At 43.9% G+C, this 27,969-nt stretch overlaps 2 protein-coding genes and 1 non-coding gene across 8 annotated transcripts in view; all 3 read right to left on the minus strand.

The window, feature by feature from the left end:
* Ric8b (RIC8 guanine nucleotide exchange factor B) overlaps positions 1-14,246 on the minus strand; it is a 91,325-nt gene extending 77,079 nt beyond the window's left edge. For 3 of the 6 annotated variants that reach the window (XM_051206253.1, XM_051206257.1, XM_051206256.1), the window contains exons 1-2: positions 13,675-14,245; positions 6,591-6,638 (exon numbers count right to left, since the gene is read on the minus strand). In XM_051206253.1, the coding sequence (XP_051062210.1) occupies positions 6,591-6,638; positions 13,675-13,758 (132 nt within the window). In that variant the 5' untranslated portion in view covers positions 13,759-14,245. Of the gene's footprint in view, positions 1-6,590; positions 6,639-13,674 lie in introns of all 6 variants that reach the window. The other 3 variants (XM_051206258.1, XM_051206255.1, XM_051206259.1) reach the window with 3 other exon arrangements.
* Positions 2,735-2,840, minus strand: LOC127237858 (U6 spliceosomal RNA). The gene has a single exon (XR_007835883.1). It is a non-coding gene; the product is annotated as a U6 spliceosomal RNA (small nuclear RNA).
* A 10,759-nt stretch (positions 14,247-25,005) lies between the features above and the next one.
* Rfx4 (regulatory factor X4) overlaps positions 25,006-27,969 on the minus strand; it is a 128,583-nt gene continuing 125,619 nt past the window's right edge. The window contains exon 18 of the mRNA XM_051206210.1: positions 25,006-25,788. Coding sequence (XP_051062167.1) covers positions 25,516-25,788 — 273 coding nt within the window. The 3' untranslated portion in view covers positions 25,006-25,515. The remainder of the gene's footprint in view (positions 25,789-27,969) is intronic.

The following is a 27,969-nucleotide window of genomic DNA, read 5'->3' on the forward strand; positions in this document are numbered from 1 at the left end:
AATTCTAGAAGGGATTACACTGAATTGGTATATCAGTGAGAATAATATCGATATTCTAGCAGTAGTAAGTATTCCAATTCATAAACATGTTTTTTTTCATTTATTTAGATCTTCTTTAATTACTCTCAGTCTGACAATCTTTAACGTCTAACTCTGAGCTATGTACTTGTTACTTAAAGGCAATAGTTCTCAACTTTGGGATGGTCACCTAAGACCATCAGAAAATACACACATTTATATTACAATTTGTAACAGTAGCAAAATTACAGTTGTGAAGAGCAAAGAAATAAAGCTGTTTGGAGATGAGCACACCATGAGGAGTGCTGGACACGGGAAGGTTGAGAACCACTGCTCAGAGGCTCAGTGTATGCACTTTATGATCTGCTCCAGATTAATATTCATAGGCACACAAGGATCGTTCCTGGACAGTAATCACCCTTTTGTCTTTTGAAATACTGTTAGATACATTATATCTGCAAAGTCACAAAAACAACAATTAAAATTATTTTTTTTCTTTCTTTTTTTTTTTTGGTTTTTCAAGACAAGTTTTTCTCTGTGTAGCCCTGGCTGTCCCGAAACTCACTCTATAGACTAGGCTGGCCTCAAACTCAGAGATCTGCCTGCCTCTGCCTCCCAAGTGCTGGGATTAAAGACATGCACCACCACCTCCTGGCGCAATAATTGGCCTTGTTTATTATCGCTTCTGCTTCTTCTGATTTGTTCTTGGGGATTCTAGCTGCCATCTGGAGTCATTTTAATATAATACAGCTTTGCTGCCATTCACCTTTGTGGCAGTCTGGCAAAAGTATTGTATTTATATATGCTATTTGTTCACCATCACGTTCCAGACACACTGCTTTACATGGATGCTTTTCAAAATCACTGAAGGGGCCACATGATGGTTCACCTAGTGAAAGCACTTGGAAAACAAGTCTGTCAATTTGAATCAGATCCCCAGAGTCCACGGTGGAAGGAGAAAAACAACTACTAAAAGCTAAAGGAGAAAATTCTGAAGGCAGCAAGAGAGAAACAGGAGTAGGAATATAAATTGTGTCCCTCCTGAGAAAATAGCCCTCCAACTAGTAGCTGGAGTGTTCCTACTGCACCTGTTTATTGGAGGTCTCAGTACACATATCATCCATTTACTTTTCTTACTGAGTTACAAAATGTTTTCAGTATATGTTCTCTTCATTATATACTCGAGATTAATTTTAAAAAAATAATTTTCAAAGGTTTCACTGGAATGAGGGTTTATAAATCTCCATACACTATCATTGCTGAAAGACAAATCCACTGCACTGTGGTGTTTAGATGAGAAAACATACCCAAACTCTGTAATGTCAATTAAAGACACTATTCATATCACCCCAGTCAGAAGTCTGAAAAAGAAGCACAAGGGTCACGCGGCGTGGGTCAGGGGGACAGTTGCTGACAGGCCTGATGAGCTGAGCTTCAGGCTGGAGCCTGAAAAAGCAGGATGTGCCAGAAGGCATTGGTGTGCTGCTCTGGAGAGAGGGTAGGGAGACACAGGAGGACCAGCAAAAGCCCCAGGGCAGCACAGCACACAACAGAATCCAGAGACCTTGTTTCCTAAAGCAGGTCCTGAAGTGCAGCCACCACCCCAGATGGGGCTAGACAGAGTCCATGTCTCAAGTCTCTGATCTCCACATGTACAGTGTCATGGCTATTCCCATGTTCACATGGGTACGCACTTGCACACACACACACATACACACTCTATGTATGTATGTATGTGTGCATACATACATGCATGCATGCATGCATGTCTGTGTATTAAAGATCACATAAAGACCCTAACTTTAGAATCACTGCCCTTTCTCCCTAGATTTATCCCTTCAATTCTCTGGCAAAATTTCTACACTGAAAGGTACAGCTTGGAATAAAACTCAAATTGTTTGGTTTGAGCTACTACTAGGTAGGAACTTTAAAAACAAAAATTTGAGATGTGAAATCTGCACTGTGTGCACATGTTTTAATGGGATAAAAAAATATTTAAAGTTACTATCTGTTGGAGGGAGAGGCACCCAAAACCTTGGATATGCTAGAAAGTATTCTACAACTGAACTGAGAGAGAGACAAGGAGGAAGAGAGAGAGACAGGATACAAGGAGGGAGGGAGACAAAGAGACAGGGAGAGACAGGGAGGGAGGGAGGGAGAGAGGGAGGGAGGGAGGGAGGGAGGGAGGGAGGGAGGGAGGGCACTGAGAACCTTGGCTACACTGGAAAGCATTCTACTCCTGGGCTCTGTCCCCAGCCAGAGTATTAACTCTGAAGAGACTAGTTGCAGAATGAGCACTGTATTTGTACCATGCGCCTATGTGTTCCCTTAGGTAGCGTCATCAAGTAAATTCTGATTCAAATTTATAAGCCATATTAAGCTGTTCCTTTGAAGTTTGACAAGGCTTTCAGAACAAGCATCCCTGCCTCCAGCTATTCCAGTGAATAGGCACAGCAGTGATGTCAGTAAAGTGAGGGAAAGGGCCAGCACAGTAGCACAGGCCTTTAATCCCAGCAATGAGTTCCAGGCCAGCCTGGTCTATATCACTGCAGGGCCACATTCAGTAGTAGGAGCTGAGCTCACAATTTCAACTCAGCAACTACCTACCGGACGGCTTAACATTAATGAGTCTCAGTTATAAAATACGCTGGAAGTTTAGGTGTGGGACACTCATTCTTTTGAGGAAAATGGGTTTTTTGTTTGCTTGTTTGTTTGTTTTTATACTGACGGCTTCATGAATTTTCATGTCATCCTTGCGCAGGGGCCACACTAGTCTTCTCTGTACCATTCCAGCCGAAGCGAGCACAAGGAAAATGAAGTGTATCGTGGACAACTGGAGCTTTTCCACAGCTGATAATGCTACATTCTTAGTTACAGGTCAAGGAGCTGTGAATGGTTTACTCCTCTCTCCACACCCAGTACTGAGGGTTGAACTCGGAGCCTCCCATATGCTAGGCAAACTCTGTCCTTGAGCTGTCATCCAGCTCTATCCATTTTATGACACATCTTTTTCAACTGTGATCACAACAGTCTTTGCTGGGATGTTTTATGTTAAAACCAAGGTAAGAACTTTCACTGTCTCAATGTAGGTTTCCAGATTATTCCCCATTTGCATGATACATTTGTTATGTACTGACATGTTTCAGGTGAACATGTAAAGCAAGCACAGGTGCTTCTATCCAAACACACAGCGACCCACATGCACCTGTCACAATTTGCATCCTATGCACGAACATTAGAACTGTATCTGACTCTACTCCTTAAGAAAAATATACAAATCCCCATATGCTGATTCCATTTGCCAAATCCCAACATAAGCCTGATGCTTAAATGCTGTCTCCACAGTGGCGAAATAAGACAACAAAGTATTAGATCATAATTTCCAGTACATCAGAATCTACTTTAAAAGTTTATGAAGAGACAGCCCCTGAGCAATGAGGACTGAAGAACTCGGCATAGTAGAGCATCCTTTCTACACAAGGCTTCCCCACATCCCGGCAATGTGAGCAGAACCCTCAGTTTCTCACTGCAGTATGCTCACCATACTTCTTGGCACTAATCAGGAGAAGCAAATCTTTGTAAACTGAAAACTATGACACAGTGTCAGGAACCAGATGTAGTAGAGATCATCAAATGCACAAAGCCAATATAATGCTGGTTTTTTTTTTGTTTGTTTTTTTTTTTTTTTTTTTTTTTTGGTTTTGTTTTGTTTTTTTGAAGGGCTGAAGGGCACTGCTTTGCTTGCACTATTCTAGGTTGTCAGAAAATTTTCTTTTTAATATAAGAAAGATATTACTATGGGTGGATTTTTGGTGGATGTTTTAGCAAGCACTGTACTTTATGGATTTTTATAACCAAGTAGCTACTGTAGAGCAGTGCTTCTCAACCTTTCAAATGCTGCAACCCTGTAATATAGTTCCTCACGATGTGCTGACTCCCAAACATCAAACTATTTTGTTGTTACTTCATTATTCAAATTCTGCTACTTCTATGAATCATAATGTAAATATCTGATTTGGGACCCTCAAAGGGGTCGAGACCCACAGGTTGAGAACAACTGCTCTAGAAGCACAATTAGGGCAGTATAAGGACAGAAAAAAAAAAAACTATGTAGTAATTTGATTCCTTGTATTTTCACTGTGGGCTCAATGTAGAGAAGTGCCTACAACTGTTTCCACAGAGAACTTCTGACACTGTTAGCCTTGGAGCTGTCCCTCAGTTCCCCTCTCACTGTCTGACAGGCACTGCGGACATCAGAGAGTCAGTAATGGTTTTATCCATTGGAGACTGAAATGGATTGTTTGCCACTGCTTTCCATTAATGAAGATTACCTACCTAGGTCCCTAATGACACTTGTTTATAACAGACCTCCCAGGGAGCAGAAACCTACACACAAACTGAAATAAACACTAGTGCAGAGGTTCCTCTCTCCAGAGATCTAAAAGTAGCAGAGGGCAATCGCCACGCCAACAGATTCAAACAACCTTTGGAACAAAACTACTAGGAAAAAAGTCTCTGCACTGGACATACCAAGACTTTTATCATTACTCACAAGGCACTATAACTTTACAAAACATTCACATTATAATGGGCACCTAGCGATAATTTAAAGTATATGGGAAGATGTGTACTTATATGCAAACACTAGATGGATAAAGCTTGTATATCTGGGGGTTATGTGTGTATTAGAGGAATGTTGCTGGAATCAAGCCCATGTAGACCGCAAGTGAGGACAATGGTTAGAATAAAACAACATGTATAATTAATACAGGAAACTCCCTTTCAACTAATATTTATATGGGGTAAAACATCTGTATTTAGTTTTTTATGCACATTTTTATGACAAATGTGTCACTGCTCCTGGCATTTTTCCATTGGTTCTATGAACTTGACGTTGAGTCCTGATGGTGAGGCAAACACTTTAGTGACTTGGTGATCTCTTTTGCTCTTAATGCTGAGTAAAGCACTATCAGAGACTCTGAAGTTTAACCCCTAATAGCGCATTAATGTTACAAATGTAGAATGGGTTTTCCCAATCAAATATATAGCAGCTACCTTCCTAATCTGAATTTCTAATATGAGTCTATCATTCAATATGCTTTCTCTAAATGCCTTACTTTGTTCTTTTTCAAAAGCACAGAATAGAACTTTTACTACTTCATAAAATTCGATCAATGTGCCGTTGTTTCTTCCCAACATCCTGTAACCAGCTATTTTCAATGTTTTGCTGTTTATATATGTTTTAATGAAAAAATTTTGTTCACTTGGGTTCAATCTAAAGGTAAAACAGATCTCCAAAAGTGACATATTTTGGTCAAAGAGCAAAAGGCATCTTAACTAAATAGCTAACTACCAGTTTCTCCTCCATAGACACTGAGCTGTTTTGTAGGGAGGCTTATTTCCTGAAGACTGTCTATAGATACACACACGATTGGTGCTAAGAATGGCATGCCCAGACTGCTGTCCTAGATTTATGGACAAACAGCTAGAACCACAAGTCACCAGAAAGGGAAAGGACAGCTCAAGAACTAACACAGTGCCAAGCAGTGGTGGCACATGTCTTTAATCCCAGCACTCAAGGCAGAGGCAAACGGATCTCTGGGTTCAAGGACAGCCAGGTCTACAGAGCAAGTTCCAGGACAGGCAGGACTACACAGAGAAACACTATCTCAAAACCAACACAATGAATAAGTAAGTAACTTAATGTACCATCCAGATGAAGGTTAGAATTAGGAGGATAAATCTTAGGAGGTAGAGAAGCAGGCATTGGATGTAGAGAGAGGTAAATGGACACCTGTAAGGCCACCAATCCTCCACCATCATCTAAGCCAAGCCTTCCAGCACCAAGAGGTGCACACTGACTCAGCCATAGCCTTATCTGACCCTGGGATCTGTGAGCCTGGGATATAGGTATAGAACCCAGAAAAATAAAAAGGCAGGACAGGTTTATCCTCATTAGCATCACTCCTTAACCCACCAAGTAAGGCAACCATACACTGCATAGCCATGTCTGATGCACCCTCTCTTGTAGTAACTCCTTTGTGTGAGAATCTCTCAATTCCAGTCCCGTTACTATGAAGCTGGTGACCTAGACAACTGTGACAATATAAGTAGGTACAATGCTAACAGGATACATGATATAGATGAGGGACCACAGCAAGAAAAGCTGCTTTCCCCAAACTCAGCCCGTCATAGCCATGCTGTATATTAGCCCGACACAGTGCACAACCTGGAATTCTGCCACCAAGAAAAGTAAACCTCTTAGCAGTAAGAAAATCTAGTGATAGTTCCACCTGAACTTAAGTAAGCCTGGGGATCCTGTGGGGCTGAACAAGAGGGACCGTGTGTAACCCATCCTAAACCTGCTACCTCTCTTTCTTCTCAGGGTTCCTGAAAACTGAAGTGAAACCAAAAACTAATCAATAACCATCAGATGAAAACAAGTCCATCGCTTAAACTATGCAGGAATGACACAGACACACACACACACACACACACACACTCACACTCACACACACACAGGCACACAGACACACAGACACACACACACACACACACACACCAAACCTTACCTTTCTTTTATCTTCATCTGTTGATTCAAATTTGAAAGTAGCCCTATGCTGAGGGGGGAAAAGGAAACATTGTCATTTTAATACATATATTTTTAAAAGTTTTTTAAACAAAATACATAAACTACTTTTCTTATAAAATATTGCTTTTCATCTCAAAATTCTTATTAAAGACACACATAATAACACAATTATATATAGATATAGATATAGATATAGATATAGATAGATAGATAGATAGATAGATAGATAGATAGATAGTAAAGTCACATGAAAAGACTACCCACAGGAGGTGAGATGCCTAGCAAAGGCACTGGATAACCGAGCTGGACTTTGAGGGATATTATGTGTTTGATGTAGATGTATGAACCACATATTCATGAAACCAGCAGCTCTGGGAGAAAAATGGGACACATTAGGGGATGGCACACAGAAGATAAAACTGGAAACATAGATTGAACAGGATTTGGAAATGCCCATCAGTGTGCAGGACTTTTCTTTTTGTATTCCATAAGAAATCATTCGAGGTCAGGCAATGGTGCACACCTTTAATCCCAGCACTCTGCAGGCAGAGGCAGGCGGACCTCTGAGTTTGAGGCCTGCCTGGTCTACAGAGCGAGTTCCAGGACAGCCAGTCAGGGCTACACATACAAACCCTGTCTCCAAAAACCAAAAAAGAAAGAAAGGAAGGAAGGAAGGAAGGAACAGAGAAAGACAAAACTGTGAAAAGGAGGCTCCTCACTCTTACTAGTTATGATTTCAAGCAAGTAAACTGCACCTGGGCTCCTCTTGGGAAAACAGTACATGACTGGCAACCCACTACAAATGAAGCACGCTGAGTGTAAAAGATAGCATCATTTTGGTAGTTTTGTAGTTTTGCAGAAACAGTGTTTGAAACAAAATGAGCTACAGAAACGCTAGGAGGGAGAAGACAAGAGGTTGGGAGATAAGGGTCATTTAAGAAAACCTCAATGTAGCTACTCAAACATGGGCCAAACCAACTGAAACAGGTGATGTGAGAGAGAAGGACGAGTCTAGGAGGGATGGAGTATTCTGGGCAGTAGCCCATAGGCCAGTTCAGGGAGAGCAAGATGGGAGGCGGAAAGCCATGTGAGAAGCTGGTATAATGCAGTGCCATTTGACACAAACCTTTAAAGGGGAAGTGATTTGGCAACACATACTAGAAGCCATAAAAATATTTACCCCATTTGACCCAGAGCTCCTACTCGTATGAGTTTATTTTAATGAAGTCATTCAGAGTGAGAGAAACTGTCTATGTAAGCACATTCACAACAGTGTTTTCTAATACAGTTAAAGAGGCATGCCACAATATTCTACAGAACATAGCATATGATATTCTACAGAACATATCACATCCATCTGGTAAAATAACATGTAACAACTAAAAGAAAGGTGGCACATTGGGTTTATTTTATAATAAAAATCTTGAGTAAATGAATAGGAAGAGGGGGGGAAGGCAGAAAAGGAGGACATGAATCTGAACCTATACTTGGGGATTTACAGTCAGAGTTCACTGAAACCTAGCAGTAAAGACAAGGAGGCAGAAGGCCAACATTCTAAGTGAAGTTCAGTACAGGCCCCCTAATAAATGAACATAACTACAGTAGAAACCAAGAAGGCTTAGTTTTTGTCATTCTACATAAAATATTAATTCTGTAGTTATTTGGAATAAATGTGTCAGTTGTTAAAACTTAATACTTCTCCTAAATGCTTTTTTGGCATTTATAAGGAGAGAACAGGAAAAAAGTAATTCTTGTTTGGAAAGATACTCAGTAAGTTACAAAAATATCTTCTAAGTATTTCCTACATAGAATTATTTTTTTGTAGGTGAGAATTTAGAATAGTACCAAGGGCTAATTTTTCACTTTTCTGTTGCTTTTTCACAGCAAGTCTGACTGAAAATAATAATAATAATTTAAAATAATAATAAAACAGCATTTAAAAATAATAAACATTTTCAAAGGGCCAATCTAGCCAGCATAAAAGCTTAATTTAACTAGAAAATATACTAGCATGGGGAGCATGAGAAATGAAACTCTGAATGGACCCAGCTACTAGAAACTCAACCCCAACGATCACTGTATCCAGCAGATTCTGGATTCTATGAGGATAACTTCAGTTACCCAGGCTAGATCAGACCTAGCATCCCCTCCCACCTCTCCCTGCAACACTTTTAAATACTTTTAACTTTGAGAAGCACTTTCTGAGTGCCCCAGGCTGGCATGGTGCTTTGCCATCTTGCTGTCTCACTCCCCTTTCCACAGCCCAAATGGTGGGAAGAGAACTAGCATTCAGGTGCACTTGCCTTGCTAGAGCTGTCAGCCAACTAACATGGGGTTTTTAGACACTACATTCCAGAACAGGAGCAAACTGAATATAAATCACAGAGAAAAATCACTGTTCAGTTTGAAGTTCAGGCAAGCTAGAACCTCTCAGTGACACACCAGACTCATGACTGCAGGTTTTATCACTGATGAACCAGACACACACACACACACAAAACTCAGCCATCAGATAACCTCAAATATGAGCCCAGTTCTGCTGCTCACCGAGGGCAACCCTGGTCATGCTGCACTTTACAATCCCTAAGGTTTTCCTTGCACATGGTAGATAGTCATTAAATGGCCACTACTGTTGTTACTGCATGGTCTCCGCTTTGGTATCTGGCTAAATGATGATCTATTACAGAACTCAGAGTTAGTGCACTGATGTCTACAGTTACACTCAAAGACTACTTCTTAGGACTCAAAACAGACTATAAAACAATTTGGAAGTAAATACCACCTGTAACAAGGATATCTCTATGCAAAAACCTAGGGCAAGACCAAAGTCAAAGCTCAATCTCAAAAATGGAAAGCAAAACATCCTCGTACATGGTCCAGGATATTTAAATCCCCATTCAAATGCAGAGGCTGCATTTCTAGAACTGTTTCCATGCTAGTTTTCTATCAGTCACACTCTTCTAGCATATGAATGATGAGCTCGGGGCTACCAGCAGTCTCCCTTTCCTGGAACTAACTCTTGGAGACCTACGTAAGGAACATTATCTTAAGTAACTTTTCATCATTCATCTGACCATAAACTTCCACACTTCCAAATGGAGTCCTGTGAGATGGCTGTGAGACAGTGACATGTCCAGGTTGCCTCCAGGACATGTCATGCCATGTCTGGATTTATCAGTCAGTTAATCAACTCAAGTTTCTTCATGTACTAAGTGACAAATTTGGTTCTTTGAGCTCAGAGGCAGAACATTTTCTTACAAGCAAGACCCTGTGCTCAAAGTCTAGCCGCTCCCCAACATGCCTTTAGTCCCAGCACTCGGGAGGCAGATGATGGCCATCTCCACATTTGAGGTCAGCCTGGTCTACAGAGGGAGTCCCATGACAGCCGGGACTACACAGAGAAACCTGTCTTGAAAAACAACAACAAAATCACAATGTTACAGTGTACCTCAACCTGACAATGAAGCTAAAGATGGTCAACAGCCTCTCTACTAAACCTGTTATCAGAATAGACCTGGAAGGAAGACCAAGGGCTTAGATAGTCTAAACTATAGCAACACATCTCAAAATAAACAGCTCATTCTAACTATAGGAGAGTGCTTAGGGCTCACCAGTAGCAAAGAAAGTAGTACACTGCTCCTGAAAATAAAACCTTCCTGTACTCAAAAGCAGAATCAACAAGAGACAGGCAACACAGCCCCGCAAAAGTGACCTGGGTGAAGGTGAGGGATCTAAAGACCGCATTTGCCACTTCTAGCCATATAACCACCTTGTCAGTCTGGACCTCCATCTCCTATTTCAAAAAATATGAAAATACTTCCATTTCTCTTATAACATTTAATGTAAGGGGACTGTGTGTGTAAATTCTCAGGAAAGTACACAGTGCCAAAAGACACTCAATACACGCTAGCAGGTGAACTTAGGAGTGAGAAACAACTACTCTTAGGGTGGGGTGTTCAAGGCAGGTTTCCCTGTGTGGCCCTGTACTTGCTCTGCAGACCAGGCTAACCCGGAACTGAAGATCTGCCTGCCTCTGCCTCCCAGGTGCTAAGATTAAAAGTGTGTGCCACCACCACCCAAGAAGAATTATTTTCCTATTCTGAAGCAACTTCCCCTTGACAAACACTCTTTTTTCTTTCTGGGATAGAGATTTCTCTATGACAACAAGGGCCAGCAAATGAAGCAAGAGTGCTTGGAGATGGTATACGCTGGAGTCACAGTGCTCCTGGCTGCTCTGAGAGCAGACGGCGATATAATGTGGCAACCATACCAATGGAAGGTGCGAAGGGTAAGATATAGAGTGGGAAAATCCCCAGACTTCTAGCTATGCTACGTCAGTTCAGTGCCATTGGCTTTGTTGACAGCAAACAGCCATGGGCTTCTTCAGCACCAGGTCCAGTTCTAAGTGCTTTACACAGAACCCAGGCAATCCTGACCAAAGCCCTAGCATATGGACACTACTCCTCTCATTTGACAGAGGTCAGAGCAGCACAGTGAAGAATCTGGACTTGGCCACATACACTGTAAACTGAGGGTCAGTATCCAGGGAGCCTGTACTCTGACCACACCACCTCATGAAGGATCCGGACTATTAACTCCTCATAACAGGGAAGACTTCACAGACACACTGTGCTCAGTGCTTGGCACTATATTTCAATGGAGCTAATCCACATAATAAATAGAAAGAATGGTGTTTTAATCCATCTTTCACAGATAAGGCAACTGGGACCCAGAGGCTTGAAATAACATCCACAGTCATGAAGCTATTAACAGCAGAGTTGAGATTAGAACCAAGGTTTATCTGATGCCAGACCCCAGCTCTTTCTGCTATACTTGCAACGACCGGCTTATTAGAAAAGGTAACATACAGAGCCCTTCTCCTCTTCTAAACACCTAATTTTTCTCCACACCTTTCCTCTTCTGCTTGGACCCCCTCAATGTCCCACAATCACTTCTTCCTCTGAACATTTTGCAGATCCATTTTTCTAGATAGGAAATCTGGCGGGCATGCTACCCATCTGCTTTCTAGGGGTTCCAGGCCCATACGACATAAATCTGGACAGCTTTTTCTATTCTCCTTGCCTGACCGTGGGTATCATTCACCATCGTCCGATCTGTGTCACCAGCTTCTCCCTTTGAGGAAGAGTGCCGCAAGGCGAAAGAGAACTCACCAGTGTCCTCTGTGCTCCAGTCAGCCCTACTCCACTGTTCCTGCTGTAACTAATAGTAAACATGCTTTCTCCTCAAAGAGCTATCTCGTCCCATTCCTACCAAATCAGGACATTCTCAGGCTTGGCCTGGCCACAAAGGGTGTCTGGGAACCCTCTGAAGCACTTGAGGAAACACTTACAATATGAAAGGGAAGCTAAGCTCAAACAAGATGTGGCCATGAGTGACAGGAGCAAACCAACCTGAAGGGAGATCAGGGAGAGGAAGGGATAAGCTGGAGGGAGCAAGTAAGTGGGGCCTAATTAGTTTAGCCACAAAACAGTGAGTACTGGACTAAGATCCCAGTGCTGGTTTTCCTCCTCCCTTCCCTGCAGAAGAAAGTTCCTATTATTGCTGGATATCTGGCATGTAGTAGGTGCTAAATAAACATTAGTTAATTCAACACAATAGCCAAATTATTATACTTCCTCTTGAAAAACCAGCTTGCAGCTCCCCCATATCTTCTCTGGAAAGCAATAATAAATCAAGTTAAAATAATACAATCTATGAAGTATGTACACCTACACATTAAATGAGTTTCTCCTAAATTAGGCAGATATGCTCAACACCGAAGTATATTAGAAGGTGAAGAGGTAAGATTTGACCAGAAAATGACCCATGGGTGCTCCCAAGGAACGCAGCACAGCAAAAATGGCACTAGACTTGGAGATGGACAGCTAGACTCAAACCTCAGGCCCATCTTTCATAGGCTATATGAATTTGGGACCTCGTTATCATAAGAGCGGTTAATATCCGAGGGGGCTGATAAGTAGGAAGGGAATTATGAGGAATAAGGTATCAGTTATATCTAGGGTGTACCTTGGTGCTGGGTGTGTTTTTACAGAAGAGAGTCAACAATCTTTCTCATACAAGCTTAGCCCCCTAAAGAACTGAAGGTGCTAGTTTGGGCACTTCCTCAAGTGAACAGATAAAATTTCTGGAAGGAAAAGAAAAGGAGAGCTAACGGTCCCGGGAGGGGGCGGGGAGAGGAAGTGGTGTTCATAACAAGATACCATTTCATTGTAAAAGTGGAAGGACAATGAATGGACAGTTTAAAGACCTAGGTGGGAAGACTCTGGCTCCCAAGAATGACCTTGGGCTAGTTAGCCCATCTAGAGTCTCCATTGCAAAACACAGATAATACCTCACAGGACTGCTGTCAAGACTAAATGAGATAATGAATAGGAAAGCTGTTAATGCGATACAAATAACAGGTATTATTAGGAGTTGGATTTTCCACCCACTTACAACATGTATGTCCATGACCTTGAGTGTGATTTCAGTTCTTTGCACCTTGGTTTCCTCATCTATAAAATGGGAAAGATGATACCATCTACCCTATAAACACGCTGAGGACCAAAGATCACATATAGAACACCGATGCCTGGAAAGCCGGAGAATGGTATTGGTACATAAAGAACTGTCATCGTTGCTGGTGTGTTTTATGCATGTCAAGGGCCGTGTTTATGCACAGAAGCATGTATTTTTACAGTATGCAGGTGAGAAAGCCTCACATGCATTGTATGCATCCAGGAGTCGGGCACTGGGCAGATGCGCATCGGATTCTGGGGGTGTGACTTGCACGCTTAGGAAGAAGCCCACAGGGCAGGCTGCTGGGCCAGGAATCGGAGGAGTGGGCGCTACGGTGTGTATGTGTGTGTTGGGGGGAGGGGGAGATGCAGGATGCACAAGTGGGAAAGGCTGGGGGCACAAACACGCATGCCCAAGCCGGAAACGTTTTCGGGGGAGAGCAATGCGCATCCCCGGAATGAGGGGGGGTGGGGAGGATGCGAAGTACAAGCCCCAAAGGCGGCCCGGGGCGAGACAGCGAACGCCCGGGGGCCAGAGCTCTTTACCTTGTCGCTGTAATCCCTCAGGACCCGCTCGATAGCCCCCGCCTCGCCGGCCCGGACGATGTAGAGGGCGCGCTCTTCATCCATGGCCGCAGGTGCGGGGGAGCCGCGGCCGCCGTGCGCGCCCCAGCCGCTGCCTCCCAGGTAAACGCCTCGCGCCCCCGCTACCTCGCTCCTTCCCAGCTTCCTTCCTTCCCTCCTTCCCTCCCTCCCTCCAGTCTCCAACCCGCCAGCCTCCGCCCGGGCAGGCCGTACGTCACCGCCCCTCAACTTTCACCCCGAGACGTCACCGCTCCCCCAGCAACCGGAGCTTTGAGGCCTCCCCCCCCCTCCAAGGCCCAGGGCTTGGTGGAGGCCTGACGACCCTCCAGGGACCGGGTCAGGCCCAGCACCTGCCTACTCTCATCGGCCCACCGGTCTTGGAGAAGAGTTCAGCTTCGTGGTGGGCTTTCACAAGCAGAACTGACCCTCCTGACACTCTATGAATCATTCCCCTGAGCCGACAAGAACTGGCGGGTTGTTCCCCACCCATCTGCGAGCCCACGGCTAGGAAACTACAATTCCCGGCGTGCAACTGGGTCATCCCACGCTGTCATCTGAGTTATTAGTGAACCGAATAGCCTGCCGGGATTGGTAGTCATCCATCGGGAAAGACTTCCCACCAAGTGCATGGTGGAAATTGTAGTCCTCTCAAGGCCGGAAACCAGAGTCCTGCGACCGGCTGGCCAGAGGCGGAGGGACCGTTAGTGGGAGGGTCTAAACCGGGTTCTGACTAGGTTTTTTTCCTTTGCTGACCCGCACCAGACGTGGCCGGTTGGACTGACTAGCGAAGGCGAAACTGCCGGGCCCCTGGGTGGGAGCTGTCAAGCGCAGGTTGGGCTCCCTCTAGGCTCAGCTAGCGGTTTCGGTGTCTGGAATTCTCGCCAGGTTGCGGCTGTGTTGTGCACTAGGCTGCAGCAACGTGGGGAATTGAACACAGTTCTTTATGGAGCCCTAAGGAACCCGAACTGATAAAGCAATTTAGGCAGGTGTCAGTAAATGAGAGAGTCGAGATTTGAACCCAGGTCTTCCCCAAAGGTGGCCACCCTCCAACTACCGTAAATGTCATACAACCCGAGTAGCAATGGGCACAGTGGTGGTGACGGAGGCGAATGTTTGACAAGTGTTAACTTCTGTGCCAAGCACGCACATGTCACCTACGTTCGCTTAATTCCTCAAAAATTCAACAAATATTTGAGAACAGTGTGGATCCGGTGGCCCTCAAAGCAAGGCTCAACCACACTAGGTGGTCCGTTTTCGTTAACACCACTGTGAATGGCCTTGCTGTTTTTACTTTAAGATGGTCGGTCTTGGGAAAAAAAAAAAAAAAAAAAAGCATAGTTTTAAAATTAAGTTTGGAGTTGGAGTCTATTCTGTGCTTCCAGGCTTTTTCACGGAAAATTGATGAATTCTGCAAGAAATTGCCAAGTGTTTTACCGCCAAGTAGCCATCTTTGCTGCCTTCCCTGAAGAGGAAGGAGGCCTGGCATTCTCTTGGGTTTCTATTATACTGTGGTAGATATTGGGAATTTAGAGTTAAACAACACAGAAGATGGTCCCACGGAGCTTAGATTTTCTGCGGATTATACTTTAAATGGAGCCAGCATTTTATTGAGCATACAGCTGAACCAATCAGTGAAGAGCCAGAGCATTGACTCTTTGTTACTGAGACAAATGATAAGCCAATCAGTAAAAGAAAGGATTTGTTTTGATCATACAAAACATAAATGTGGTTTGTGTCTGTGGTTCCTGTGTGCATTGCCTGTGGTCAGGTAGTGTATCAGGGCTCACTGGCAGGACATGGCAGAGGAAGCTGCCCACCTCATAGCTGCAGGAAAGCAAAGATCCAGGAGGAGCAAGGGCCGAATACTACCCCAACAGCATGCTGCTGTGAACCTAACTCTTTTTGTTTAGGTCTTAAATGTCTTACTACCTCTCAACAGTGCCATGGATTGGGGACCAAGCCTTTAACAAAGGGGCCCAGATATTTCAGATGTATAGTATGTAAAAGATAGTGCTGTAGCAGTGATAAATTAAGTCAGAAAGAGAGTATCTCTAAGAAAGGCCATGCAAACTACAATCCTAAAATTAAAATAGATAGCAATTCTTAGCCTGGCGTTGGTGGCACACGCCTTTAAATCCCATCACTAGGGAGGCAGAGGCAGGTGGATCTCTGTGACTTCGAGACCAGCTTGGTCTACAAGACATAGTTTCAGGACAGCCTCCAAAGCCACAGAGAAACCCTCTCTTGAGAAACCAAAAAGAAAGAGAAAAAAAAAAAAGATGCAATCCTTTATGTTTACAGGCAATTACTACCCATGATTTAAATAGGTCACTGAAACTACACTTAGTAAATCATTAATAAAGGATTGTTTCCATTGTATAGAGAACAGGTCCACCAGAATTAAGTAACAAACTGGAAATCCAGCTAAAAGCTTCCCAATACTTCATGAAGTCCTATTTGGGTAATTATTTATTTGGTAATGTCTTATTTAGTATTTCTATTGATGCAATGAAACACCATGACCAAAAAAGCAAGTTGGGAAGGAAGAGATTTATTTGGCTTACACTTGAACTTCACTGTTCATCACCAAAGGAATTCAGGACAGGAACTCAAGCAGGGCAGGAGCTGATGCAGAGGCCATGGATGGGGTGCTGCTTACTGGCTTGTTCCCCATGGCTTGCTCAATCTGCTTTCTTATACAACTCAGGAACACCTGCCCAGGGGTGGTACTGCCCACCATGGGCTGGGCATGCCCCCAGGGATCACTAATTAAGAAAATGCCTTACAGATGGATCTTAAGAAGGCATTTTCTCAATTGAGGCTTCTTCCTCACAGCTGATGACTCTAGCTGTGTCAAGTTGACATAAAACCAACCAGTATAGGAATCAAAGGTCTCCAGAAGAGAATATTAATAAGCAAGTATCCCAGTAGAGATATTTTTCTTTTAAAAAATGGAGGCTCCTACACATCTTTGAAATGTGGGTTTGGCAGAAAGAGGCTTTTTTTTTTTTTTTAATTAGGCTCCAATTCTGTATTTCTAGGAAGAAATAGAAAAATGTGGACTTGCATGAATTAATAGCTTGGGAAATTGCATTTTAAAATGTTTATATTCTTATTCTTATCACAGTATCTCTGACTCTAATGGCCACTGATTAGACTCCAGTACCAAAAAAAAAAAAAAAATTAAGTGACTTCCAAAGTCAATAGTTAAAAGCAGACTCTGGGGCAGAGCCTAGGCTAGTCTACTACATCACTTCACGTCCCTACATTTGGTTATGTGATACTTTCAGTGGCTAGAAATTCTAGTCTAGCACTAAATCTAGTTTATCTTACTGTGTAAGTGACATGGTACCAAGAATTTAGGATTTAGAACTTCAGTAATCAAAACAACAAATACTTAAAAGCCATCACATTCAAAAGATACTAACAAGACGCTTCTGTGCAAATATATGCACTGAGATTTGGTATCCTCCAAATACATCCGCATAAACCATCTGACTTAACCTTTGCAATAACTGGAAAGTGTAGGGTCAATGGAGCAGGCACTATCTTTTTTATTAAGAAAAGAAGGCTTGAGGTGTTGAGTATCTTGCTCATAGGTACATATGTCTGCTGGCTTAGCTAAGGATGGGTGTGCTCTGTGCTCTGATATCAAGATTCTGAGGCCTTTTGAGCTAGGTCCAACGATAAGGCCAACAAACAGATAGCCATCATTTACTTTTTATTTATTTCTGACTTTGATATATCCTGCTGTAGAATTTCCTCTTGTCGTGGCAATGGATTATTTGGAATGTGCTACACTGCAAGTCTTTAAGGGACTCCTGGCACTGACAGCTTTTAAAGCCCAATTCTTCCACTCAAGGTACTCATTTTCCTTAGAGGCAGAAATTTAGAAACTACACAGCTCAGGCTGGTAACTAGTTCCAAAACAGAAGTTCAGAAAATTCCAGTCATTCAAGATAGGACCTGTCACTTGGCAACCACCCCCTCCCAGTGTGAGGCAGCTGCTCAGCCTCTCCTCACCACCTCCTGGGCTTCAGTTTTGGATCCAGATTGACCTGGATCTTATTTTAGATATTATTTATAAAACTTCTGTGATTCTAAATCAACAAAGTCACATTTGCATACAACAAAACCACATCTGCATATACATTAATTAGAAATGCATATTCATGAGGGGCAGTGAGAAGCTACAAATTCTATGCTGGTTTTATCATTGTGTGGACATGAGGAAATTCTGATTCAGTCTGTCTGTGCTGAGAGGCCTGGGTATTGGTCATTTCAGATGGTAGCCAGTGGATTTAAACAGCACGTGGGATTTAAAAACCAGTGAATGGACATTTTTGAAAGGCGATCACTCAGAAGATCACTAGTTATTGGGCGACCTCCTAAAATCATGTTCCTGTAAAGGTTTTTGAGAAAGTGGATAACATGGCAAAATGGAATGAAAATATCACATTGTGTTAGACTCCATAAAAAAATAAGTAGAAGCAATTGATCCCATCATTTGAGGATATAAGAAACATCCAGACAGCAAATGAATTATTTTTTAGTGATAAGAAGGAAATTGAACATAATTACTACACAAATCAAATAACGGGGAAAGTGAGCAATCAGGAAAGCTTTCTGGGAGGAGGTATGTGATAGGGAATGTTGGCAAGACCAAGAAATGCCCAAAGAAAAGTTCAGAATGGGTCCTGTTGAGACAACTCACTTGCTGCCAAGTCTAACACCCCAAGTTTGTTCCCCAAATCCCACCTCATGGAAGGAGAGAAGTAACTCTTGCAAACTGTCCTCTGACCTCCACAAGCATGTTGTGGCATGCACAATTTAGGATGTATGACACCAACCTCAAGAATCTTCAGTGTTCTCATTTGAGCCTGTACCACTAAGTCATTGACAATAATTGATTTACATTGACTGTATACAATAGGGTTTCACATTTAGCACAGGAAATGGGCCCTGCCCATCAGGAGTTATTTACCCAAGTTCCGGAATATTGGTCAGCTCTATTTACAGATTGTTGACTTGAAATCCCATCCACATCCCTCTTGGGAAAATCTAGCCCTTTGGGTGGCAACGCAGAACTGTAGACAAATAACCTGGACCAGGAGATGGAACACCTCATCTTCGGTCCCAGCTCACTGTGCCTCAGAGCTGGGGATTGTCAAATATCTTAAAAACCCTTCCCAAAATCAACAGGGGAAAAAAAGCCTTTCATGATTGTCCACTCTATCTTGCGAGTAAAACTCTTGTACTCCTGGGATGTTGAGTTTCTCAGCTGCAATGAACCTACTTTGTGGCATGTAATGTAGGGGTAAAAGAGATGGTTGACATGACAGTGTGGCCAGCATATGGGGCTTAGCATGGAGTGGCCATGCCCAGTGTTAGCTGGACCGAAATGGGGAAAAAATTAGTTGGTGTCCTTAAAATAACGTTCTGGATCTTCAGGACTAGGATAGTTTTTCCTGGGTTATTTTCTATTGTTTTCCTTTTCTCCTACAACTGTCACTACTTTTAAAATATTTTATGGATATATATGTGTGTGTGTGTGTGTGTGTGCACATTACATAAGTGCGCATGTAAATGCCGATATCCAAAGGAGTCCAGAAGATTGTCAGGTGCACTGGAGCTGGCATTACAGGTCTGATGTCGGTACTGGGAGCAGTGCAGCCTTCACTGCTGAGCCATCTCTCCAGCCCTGCTGCTATTGCTAGCCAAAGAAATGCCAATGCAATGCTTGGTTTGTACGGCTTTAAAGGAACTAACAAACTTCTTTCACACTGCATGCTGCCATGCAGCTTTGAGATAGTGGCCCTGCCTCTGTGTGTGTGTGTGTGTGTGTGTGTGTGTGTGTGTGTGTGTAAATAAAGAGTCTAAAGCATTCTTTCAACACCTCCCCAAACCGATGCCTTTGCAATTAAGTGTATTGAAACTCACATGTCAGAGGAAATATATTCTCCCAGCGCTTCCTCCCAGCACCTCCTTTTGCAGTAAAGCATTAATTTACTTACCAACATTTGATTAAACTCTTAAGGTCCAACCCTAGGAGGAGGCAGACTGGACAAAAGATTATTGTCATTCATCATCAACACATTTAAGTCTTCCCCTCCAGTTGCCTATGAAGGATTAGCATTTCCCTGAAAGGAGCAGGGCAGAATAAATTGCATCCCTGGCCAAAGAACCGCCAGCCCCTTTCAGCTGGGGGCAAATACCGGGAGCTTTTCCCATATTAGTCAGCTTTATCTCAACTTCTGGGCTGGGCCTACATCTGAATTTCATGGGTTTCAGGATCAGTCAAAATAGAATTGTAGGGTTGTGGAGGTCAGAGGCCACCTCTGTCAAAGGGTAGTGACCTTAACAGCAAGAGGTAGCCAAGCCCTGTCCTACTTCCCCCACACCCCAATGACTTCATTTGAGTGAATGCTTGGCTCATTGCTCCTCTCCTGTGGTGCTTTTTTTTTTTTTTTTTTTTTTTTCAACCTGGTAATAAAAATCCCCCTGAGACCTGATTTAAAAAGAGAAAAGGAAAAAAAAAAAAAAATTACTATTGATTTCCTTTGTTCCTGTTTCTTTATAGAATAACCACATCTTGGTCCTTGATTGTGTATTGGCCTTGGAAAATGACAGAGGAAAACTGTCATTCTTTTACAGTGTGTGGAATGCCACCTTGGGTAGGCGGGAAGATCTGGAGCCTTGCTTAGGAACTGCCTTTGTTTAACAAGCACAGTTTCCCAGAACTTCTGAGTGTCTCTTGGACCCCAGTGGGTTGGTTGTATTACCTCCTCCGTCAAGCTTGATTTAGAAGCTGCAAAGCCGCCTAGAGGAGAGGACCAGGGTAGGGTGGTATGGGAACAAGAGGAGGAAGGAAGGAGGTTGGGTGCTGTGGTAGAAAGCTGTGCGCCCCTGACAAGGGTGTGAACTGAGGTGAGGTAACCACCTACCAGGCCGGGAGGTGGCTAGATTGCAGACATGATGTATCTAGTGTGGACCCCCAAGCATGGGTGGGGTTCAGAGCTCTCAGAGACCAGAGTATGAGCTAAGAGTCAGGCAGAGGCCTCCTCTGATGAGTGTCTTGCCTTGGCTGTGTTTCAGCCCCAAAACACCATCTATTTCTGTTCTCTTAGAGGTTAGTCTTGTGCCAGGACATTTTGGATACCGACCTTCAGAGGAGGGTTTGGCAGTTTCTTGAGAATAAACTTATTTCCAAGTTTCCTCAGACTTTTCTGTTATACTGTTATAAATACCATACATGGGCCCGGCAGCAGGTTCTGAAACTTATTTCTCTTGTACCTGCTGTCATGGTCAGACCTGATTCTTTTCCACAAAGGATGCCAAAGCGCTGGCGTTAGCTCTTGAAGCATTTGTAATGAGAAATGGGAGGAAGACTGGGGAGTTCCTGGTTCTCTCGCCCACCACCTCTCATCACCCACACTCCTAGCAACAGCTCTTAGCTCCATGGCCCACGCCTTCTGCCCCGCCTACACCGGCAGCAGCAAAATGTGGGGGTGTTGGGGAGGGGTTGAGGTTCAGGAAGAGAATGGGGGGAAAACCCCGGAAGGAGGCTGGTGAGGCACAGCAGGCCCTGACCTCCCAGGAAGAGGAGGGGTCTCCCCGGGACAGTGTCCAGGCTGGCTGAGCCTGGGGGAGGCTGCCGAGGAACCAGAGCTGTGAAGTAAGTTCCAGGCTAGGAGAGTAAAGCAAAGTGACAGGGACTGGTGTGAATGGCAGTGCGGGGCACAGCACAGAGGGGAAGGTTTGATCGCTGAGCAATAGCACAGTGGGGTCTGTGGAGAAGTGGGGATTTAGCATACTTAATGGCTCTACCCTCTCTATACACTGGAACCCCACAGAAAGAAGAAACCTAGAACTTTTTGTGAGGTAGGTCCCTGAATCTTGGAGTGTTGAAGTGGAAAGGTCACGTTTCTCAACCCTAAATACATATAGTAACCCAGAGAGCCCTGCTGTCCACGGTTCACTCTGTCACATCCTTCCTAGAGGAGGAATGTCCCTGGACAGCCTGACCTTGGTGGGACCAGGATTTGGCCTCACTCACCACAGCTTCACCTTAATAAGGACAATCCAGTAAGAATATCCATCATTCGTGTTTTAAGCTTCTGGTGATTTACACATTCAAGGCATTTGCTTCTATCTCTAACCCGTTTAATTTCAGAGAGTTTTTCTCCTGAGCTTCTGAAGACCCGTGGCGACTCCTTCCTTCCCCCTCTGCCTATCATAGCATCTTTATGTCACACCCTTTCCCCAGGTTTAATATTTTAAAATCTCACTGTCGGCCGAGAGAGGAGCAGAGCCTGGGGTCTGACTCCCTGAACATCTCCAGCTCCACTGAAGACACGTTGACAGCTCTCAAGGCAGATGTCAAAGCCAGTCCTGTTCACAGGGAAAGTTGTGAAAGACCCCTGGTGGGAGGGGGTGGATAGGAGGCAGTGGTGGGGTCTTTGGAGGTGATAAGCAGGTGTACCAGCTGAGCTTGCAGACGTGCCCCTCAGTCTGAGTGTTGACACCAGCCTGAGAAGCCTCCCTCAATCACTGCCCAGCTGCCAATCTAATCTCTGCCCACTCTCCTCACCCAAATCTGCTCGCCGTGCTCTTTGAATTTCAGTGCCAGTTAACAAGCCTGCTTCAGGTCCGGGATGAGGAGGTTGTATGACATATGACAGTGACACACTGGCTCCCTAATGGTTTGTGCTTTCAACCCCATGGTGGAGCTTACTCAACGGCAAACGTCCCTGATTTGTGTAGGTTGCCTTCTCTGAGGGCAACCTAGATGAGGGATGACGAGAGGCCTGGCAAAGGACAGGTGCTGAGGGTGTCTTTTGCTGTTCCTCTGACTGGCCCCACAGCCAGCTGCCAGCCTTGCCTGTCCGCACTCAGGTGACTGGAGGAGAGCCACCACAGAGAGATGGTACCTTGAATCCTGCCCCCCCCAACCGCTATTTCCTTTCTTAATCAGAGCCTTTCTATTTCTTAAAGTGAAGATTTTAGCACAATTGGGAACATGAAACCTGCCCTTAGCTCCCAAAGAGGATGCCCTGTGCTCACTGGCCCTCATCTCAAGCCGCTTTCTTTGTTGGTGTCCCTCATTCCTGGTTGTGCTGTGAGGGGCATGCATATGCCCACCTGCAAAGGTCATGGAACCGCTTCTCTATCTCTCAGCCCCAGGTTCTTATTAATGGTGACAACTTTTCACCTAAAGGGCTGTGCAGCTAATGAGCTTGTGGCTGTTATTTGTAAATGGCTGCTGTTTATTCTGTTACCTGGCTAGAGAATGTGATAATGACTTGTAGTTTGCTGCTGTTGTTATTTGGGTTTTGTCTTTACTTTTGTTTTGGTGCTCATTAAGTGAAAGTCAGACATACCACACCTTTGTTTATATGGCACTTGCTTTGAAGTCTGAGACACCAACAGGGATGTCATCTTGAGGTTTATTCTCAACAGTAGCTAAATTCTAAATTTCATTCATTCTCTCTCTTGCTTTCATCATTTAAAGCTAATGGATTGCGAACTAAAGGTCAAACTAATTTACCATGAAAGAATGCAATCCAACATCTATGTTCTATTTTGTAAAAAAAAAAAAAAAAAAACCACAGCTGAATATATTTAAGGGAGGCTATGTGTAACATAAATAATTTCCATCTTAAAATCATCTTTCAGGTATAAGCATGTTATGTAATAGCACACAAAGGCTTGCCTTTAAAAATAAATCTTTCAAAATGCAAATTAAGTTGTCACATTCTCATAGGTTGGGGTTAACACGGTCACTTGTGCATAGGCTTCTGGAGCTCCTAGATTGTCAACATTTGGACAAAATGGAAACACACTACTGCACCCCATAGTTTCCAGCCTCAGAATCAAAACTATTGTGCTGGAGAAGAGTGTTATTCCTGTTATATATCCAGCAATCCACTCTTCTGTTTATTTTCATTAAAGCAAGACACTTGAAATACATTTACACCCATTGATCATCAAAGCATAATCAACTTGGTACCAGAGGACACTTAATGATGCTGGTGCTGAGGAAGATACTCTCTGCAAGAGCTAGAAGGCAAACACAGGGCAGATCCCAGTTTGTAGAACGGGTCCTCTACAAGCCTTCAATGGGCTATCTGCACTATACTCATGCTGTGTGGGCCTATCCAAATGGTATGGTTACTGTATGGCAAGTTGATAGGGAACTGAATAAACAAAACCACACAGTCATAAAAGGCTTTTCTTGTTTATTTGCTTGATTCCATTTATTTTAGTTTAGTTTATTTTTATTTTTTAAGACCAGAGCTAGGCTGGCCTTGAACTCACTATTCTCCACTCTTGGCCTTCTGCATGCTGGGATTATAGGTATGTACCACCACACCCAGTAAGACCTTTTAGTTTTGTTCTGCTACTCATGTCCCCCAAATTTAACACTGTTATTTATATTGTAGACACACACCTGGCATATCAAGTACAAATGGAAAACAAACAAATGGAAGCTGGTCATTCCAATACTTTTTATTTGAGTGTGAAACCATTCATATCTTGCACAACTGTACAGATAAAACTATTTCCATTTTAGCTGTAGACATGATTATCACACTGGGTGGTGTGATCAAACATTTTATTTACAGAACATTTGCTAGAACATCCGATGTCATATTTCCATTTATTTCTTACCCATAGGGTAATAGGTCCACCATAATTGCTTGGTGCATCTTATAATACAGAAAGAAAACCTATGTTAATCTCTAACAAACCTTACAAATAGCTACAAACCTGACAAAAAAATACCTACGAAATTTTTTTCCCAAAGTACAATACATTTTTTTATTTCCACACATACACAGTATAGTATAGACTCAAAGGCACAGCTTTGAATTTTTTCTAGCAAAGTGTCGGAAAGTATTCTAGTCTTATGAAGGAACCAGGACAGCTGTTTTCACACTTGGTGCTTGCTAAGTGAAAGTTTGATCCATCCAGCTTCACAAAGCACCAGGGCAGAGAATGCTACTTAGTGCCATTTCACACAGAACTTAAGAAAACCCTCTCCTGCCTTTTGCTGATGCTAGCCATTGTGCAAACTTAGGACAAATCCTTGTTCATAGAAGAACTGGTCCCTACAGACATCAATCAACTAAAGGCAATACACAACAGGCCTCTTCGGTCCCTCAAAACAGTGCTTACATTCCAAGACAATGCAGGTACTATGGCAAAAGTGAGTGAACAGGTGACTTAGCATTTTCAGGAACTTCCATTTAGCCCTAGGACTCCGGGAAGTAGGAATGACACCAGCAGGAAGTAGGGATGACACCAGCAGGAAGTAGGGAGGTGAATAACATGTCTGAGGGCTGGTAACTGTACAGTGAGATGACAGACATGGCAAGGCAAATGCTCTTGGTAAATGGTGTGCCAATCCAAGAACACAAACCAGATTTTGGCTCCAGTATCCATCCTTCAAGACTAAAGAGCTTTGTCAACAAGAAAATAAGTACCCTACAGGGAGTGGTTGCCATGCAAGGTCATGGAACAGAGGGGAAAGGCACAGATTGGCCTGCCCACAGTAGTGCTCTATAGAAGCAGTCAAGCCTGGCTTGGCTACAGGAGCCCAATCCCAGTGACTTTTAGTAAGTTCCGTTTCTGAACTAAAGTCTATTCATCTCATGTTGACATCCTCTTGTTCATTAGGAAAATGGATGCTTAGGAACAGCCCGCGAGTTATCATGTATAGAGATAAAGTCTTCTTGAGAGTGGGTATTGGGTTTATTATTATTAATTATTAATATTAAATATGGATTCCTATGAAAGCAGTCATTTAGCCCATCCAGTGGAGGCCTCTCCGTTGATGTAAGCAAAGCCAGGAAAGTGTTGCATGTGCTCGTACTCAGAATTCCTGCGCGTGGTCAGGGGTGTGTACATGTCACTAGAGTTTCCGTACCTCGTGGAATGCACAGACGGGCTTGTGTAGCATGCGTTGGCTGTTGGCACCTCTGGCCAGCGGGGAGTGACTGGGGTAGGATGCAGCCTGGGGGTACTGCTCATCAAACAAGGTTCCATCCTGGAAGTGGGGCTATTAAAAGGGTACTTGTGGAGGAGAAAGAAAGTCCACAAAATTAAAGTTAGCTTGAAGCTGCCTGCACCCAAGGCAATCTTATTGAAGCTAATAATTGCAAGATGCTATTCACAGGAGTTGATGGAAAGGAATCAGTGAGCTTCTGTGCAAACGTGCACTTTGGTCCAAGGAAGCAATCAGTAGGAGAGTCACAGGGGTTCTCATAGCCAGAGGCTGGTTGGTATTCCTCTCACACAGAGTGATTTAACTGTCAACTGTGAGTCTGCAATATTCTGAGAAGTCAAATTCAAAGAGAGGATCATCCCCAGCTGGGAATACAGAGGGTGGGAGGGGGTGGTACTGGTGGTGGTAGTGGTGGTGGTGTTGGTGCTGGCACTAGGTGGTGGTGGTGGATGATGGTGGGTGGTGGTGGCTGGTGAGTGGTGGTGGCTGGTGCTGGTGGTGATGGGTGTGTCTTTGTGCATACACACTAGCAAGTATGCCAGTTAAGTGTGATTGCTGAATGGGTGTGAGTTTTATTGTTACCTATGGAGAAGTGATAAGTCCTATTCCATCAACCCAAGAAGACAGCACTACCAGGTAAAACACAATGACATTAAAAATAGCATTTTACAGCTGAATTCAATCATGAACTGCAGCCGCAAGCAGGCTTTTGAAGAGAAAGCAAGCCACCAGCTTCAAAGGTTATTATTAGTGCCTGTCATTTAAAGAACATCTTTGTTTTGGGTTCACATTCGCTGGAGTCCTGGAAGATATGCAAGCAGTAAATGGTAAATGACTGGGATCTGTGTGAATCCAGAGGAAGGAGTTCAGAAGAGACGAGCAGAGGGAGAAGCTCTAGAGAGAATTAGCAGTGAGAGGGGCCTTCTTTTACATTCTTCACTGTCAGAAGGACGGCTATGGAAACAAGGCCCTGTTAGAGTGACCACAAGGGAGGGGTGGGAGGAGCTAAGGCTCCCTTTGGCGTTCATGTTTGCAGGCCAGCCAGCACAGACATCCTTGCTATCTTAGGGCCAGCAAGGACGGAGCCAATGAACAAGGATGACAAGGGCAGCATGGAGGAGAGGGTGTGTGGATTCTTCTGCCCCCCATCTGTCTGCCCTGACAGTTGGAGAGTGGAGCCCCCAGGGATTAGGTGTGTGTGTGGGGGGGTGCCTCCTGTGAGGGAGGCAGACAGGCTGAAGTCTAGACAGACCGCAGAAGTGCTGGCTGTCAACAATGGCTGTTCCCAGAGTCTGGGTGGGCAAAGCAGTCTCTCTGCCTCTTGGAGCTGGGTCCCAGGGGAATCAGGGAAGCAGGAGGCAGAGGAGGCTTGGAATATATGAAGAGAGCTAGCTACTCAGAACTCAAGAAATGGGGTATGAGGTGGAGTACTGAGAGCTTTCCCCTCAGGCAAGACCTCATGCTTACAGAGCAAAGGACAGCTGCTGAACAGGAAAAGAACAGTCAAGAAAGAGGGTGTAGGAGGTGTCTGGGAACTCCAGGGAGAAGGACCAAATGCTGTTGCCAGGGAGACTGCAGACAGCATGCCAAGCTTTTCATAATCCCAAATCAGATCTGCAGCTCTGGCAGGGACCCATGTGCTGTGCAGAAGGAGGCCCCAGCACACTGTTGGGCGGAGCCATAGTGGGTCCTCAGGCCTGTGAATGGAGATTCTCAGAAGAAGAAAAAAAAAAAAAAAAAAAAAAAAAAAAAAATCAAGAACCCAGATGTACTGAAAAGATAATATTAAAAAACATCAATGATGCTCCTCGAAGCGAACCAGCTGGATGCATGTCTTCCTGGCCCCACTTTGGGACTGTGCTGGCACAGAGGTCTGCCTTTTCCTCTAGGGCTACACTGAGCAGGTGCCTCCATAGGCCCTTCCTAAACTACCCTTTTCCCCAGTTCCCATTACACCCGCCTCTTCCCCACTCCAGCTATCCGCTCAGACATTAACACCCTAGTGCGGCTTCTCTGGACATCCCATCTCGAGAAACCAAATGCCCCCACCCTGCCTAGCAGCTGTTCCCGCACTGGCTTACATTCAGATGCTCCCTATGGGGCTTTCTTCTGTTCAGAGTATGTCCCCATAATTTGGTACAGTGCCTGGTACTTAACAGGTGCTAATCATATTTGGTAAATGTACACTGGGACATTCCTCATAGAAAGAACCTTAGGGGCATGAAATCTAAACTTGTATTGCAGAAATG

Source organism: Phodopus roborovskii, unplaced genomic scaffold (assembly GCF_943737965.1).
Source record: "Phodopus roborovskii unplaced genomic scaffold, PHOROB, whole genome shotgun sequence".
NCBI classification, from domain to species: Eukaryota; Metazoa; Chordata; class Mammalia; order Rodentia; family Cricetidae; genus Phodopus; species Phodopus roborovskii.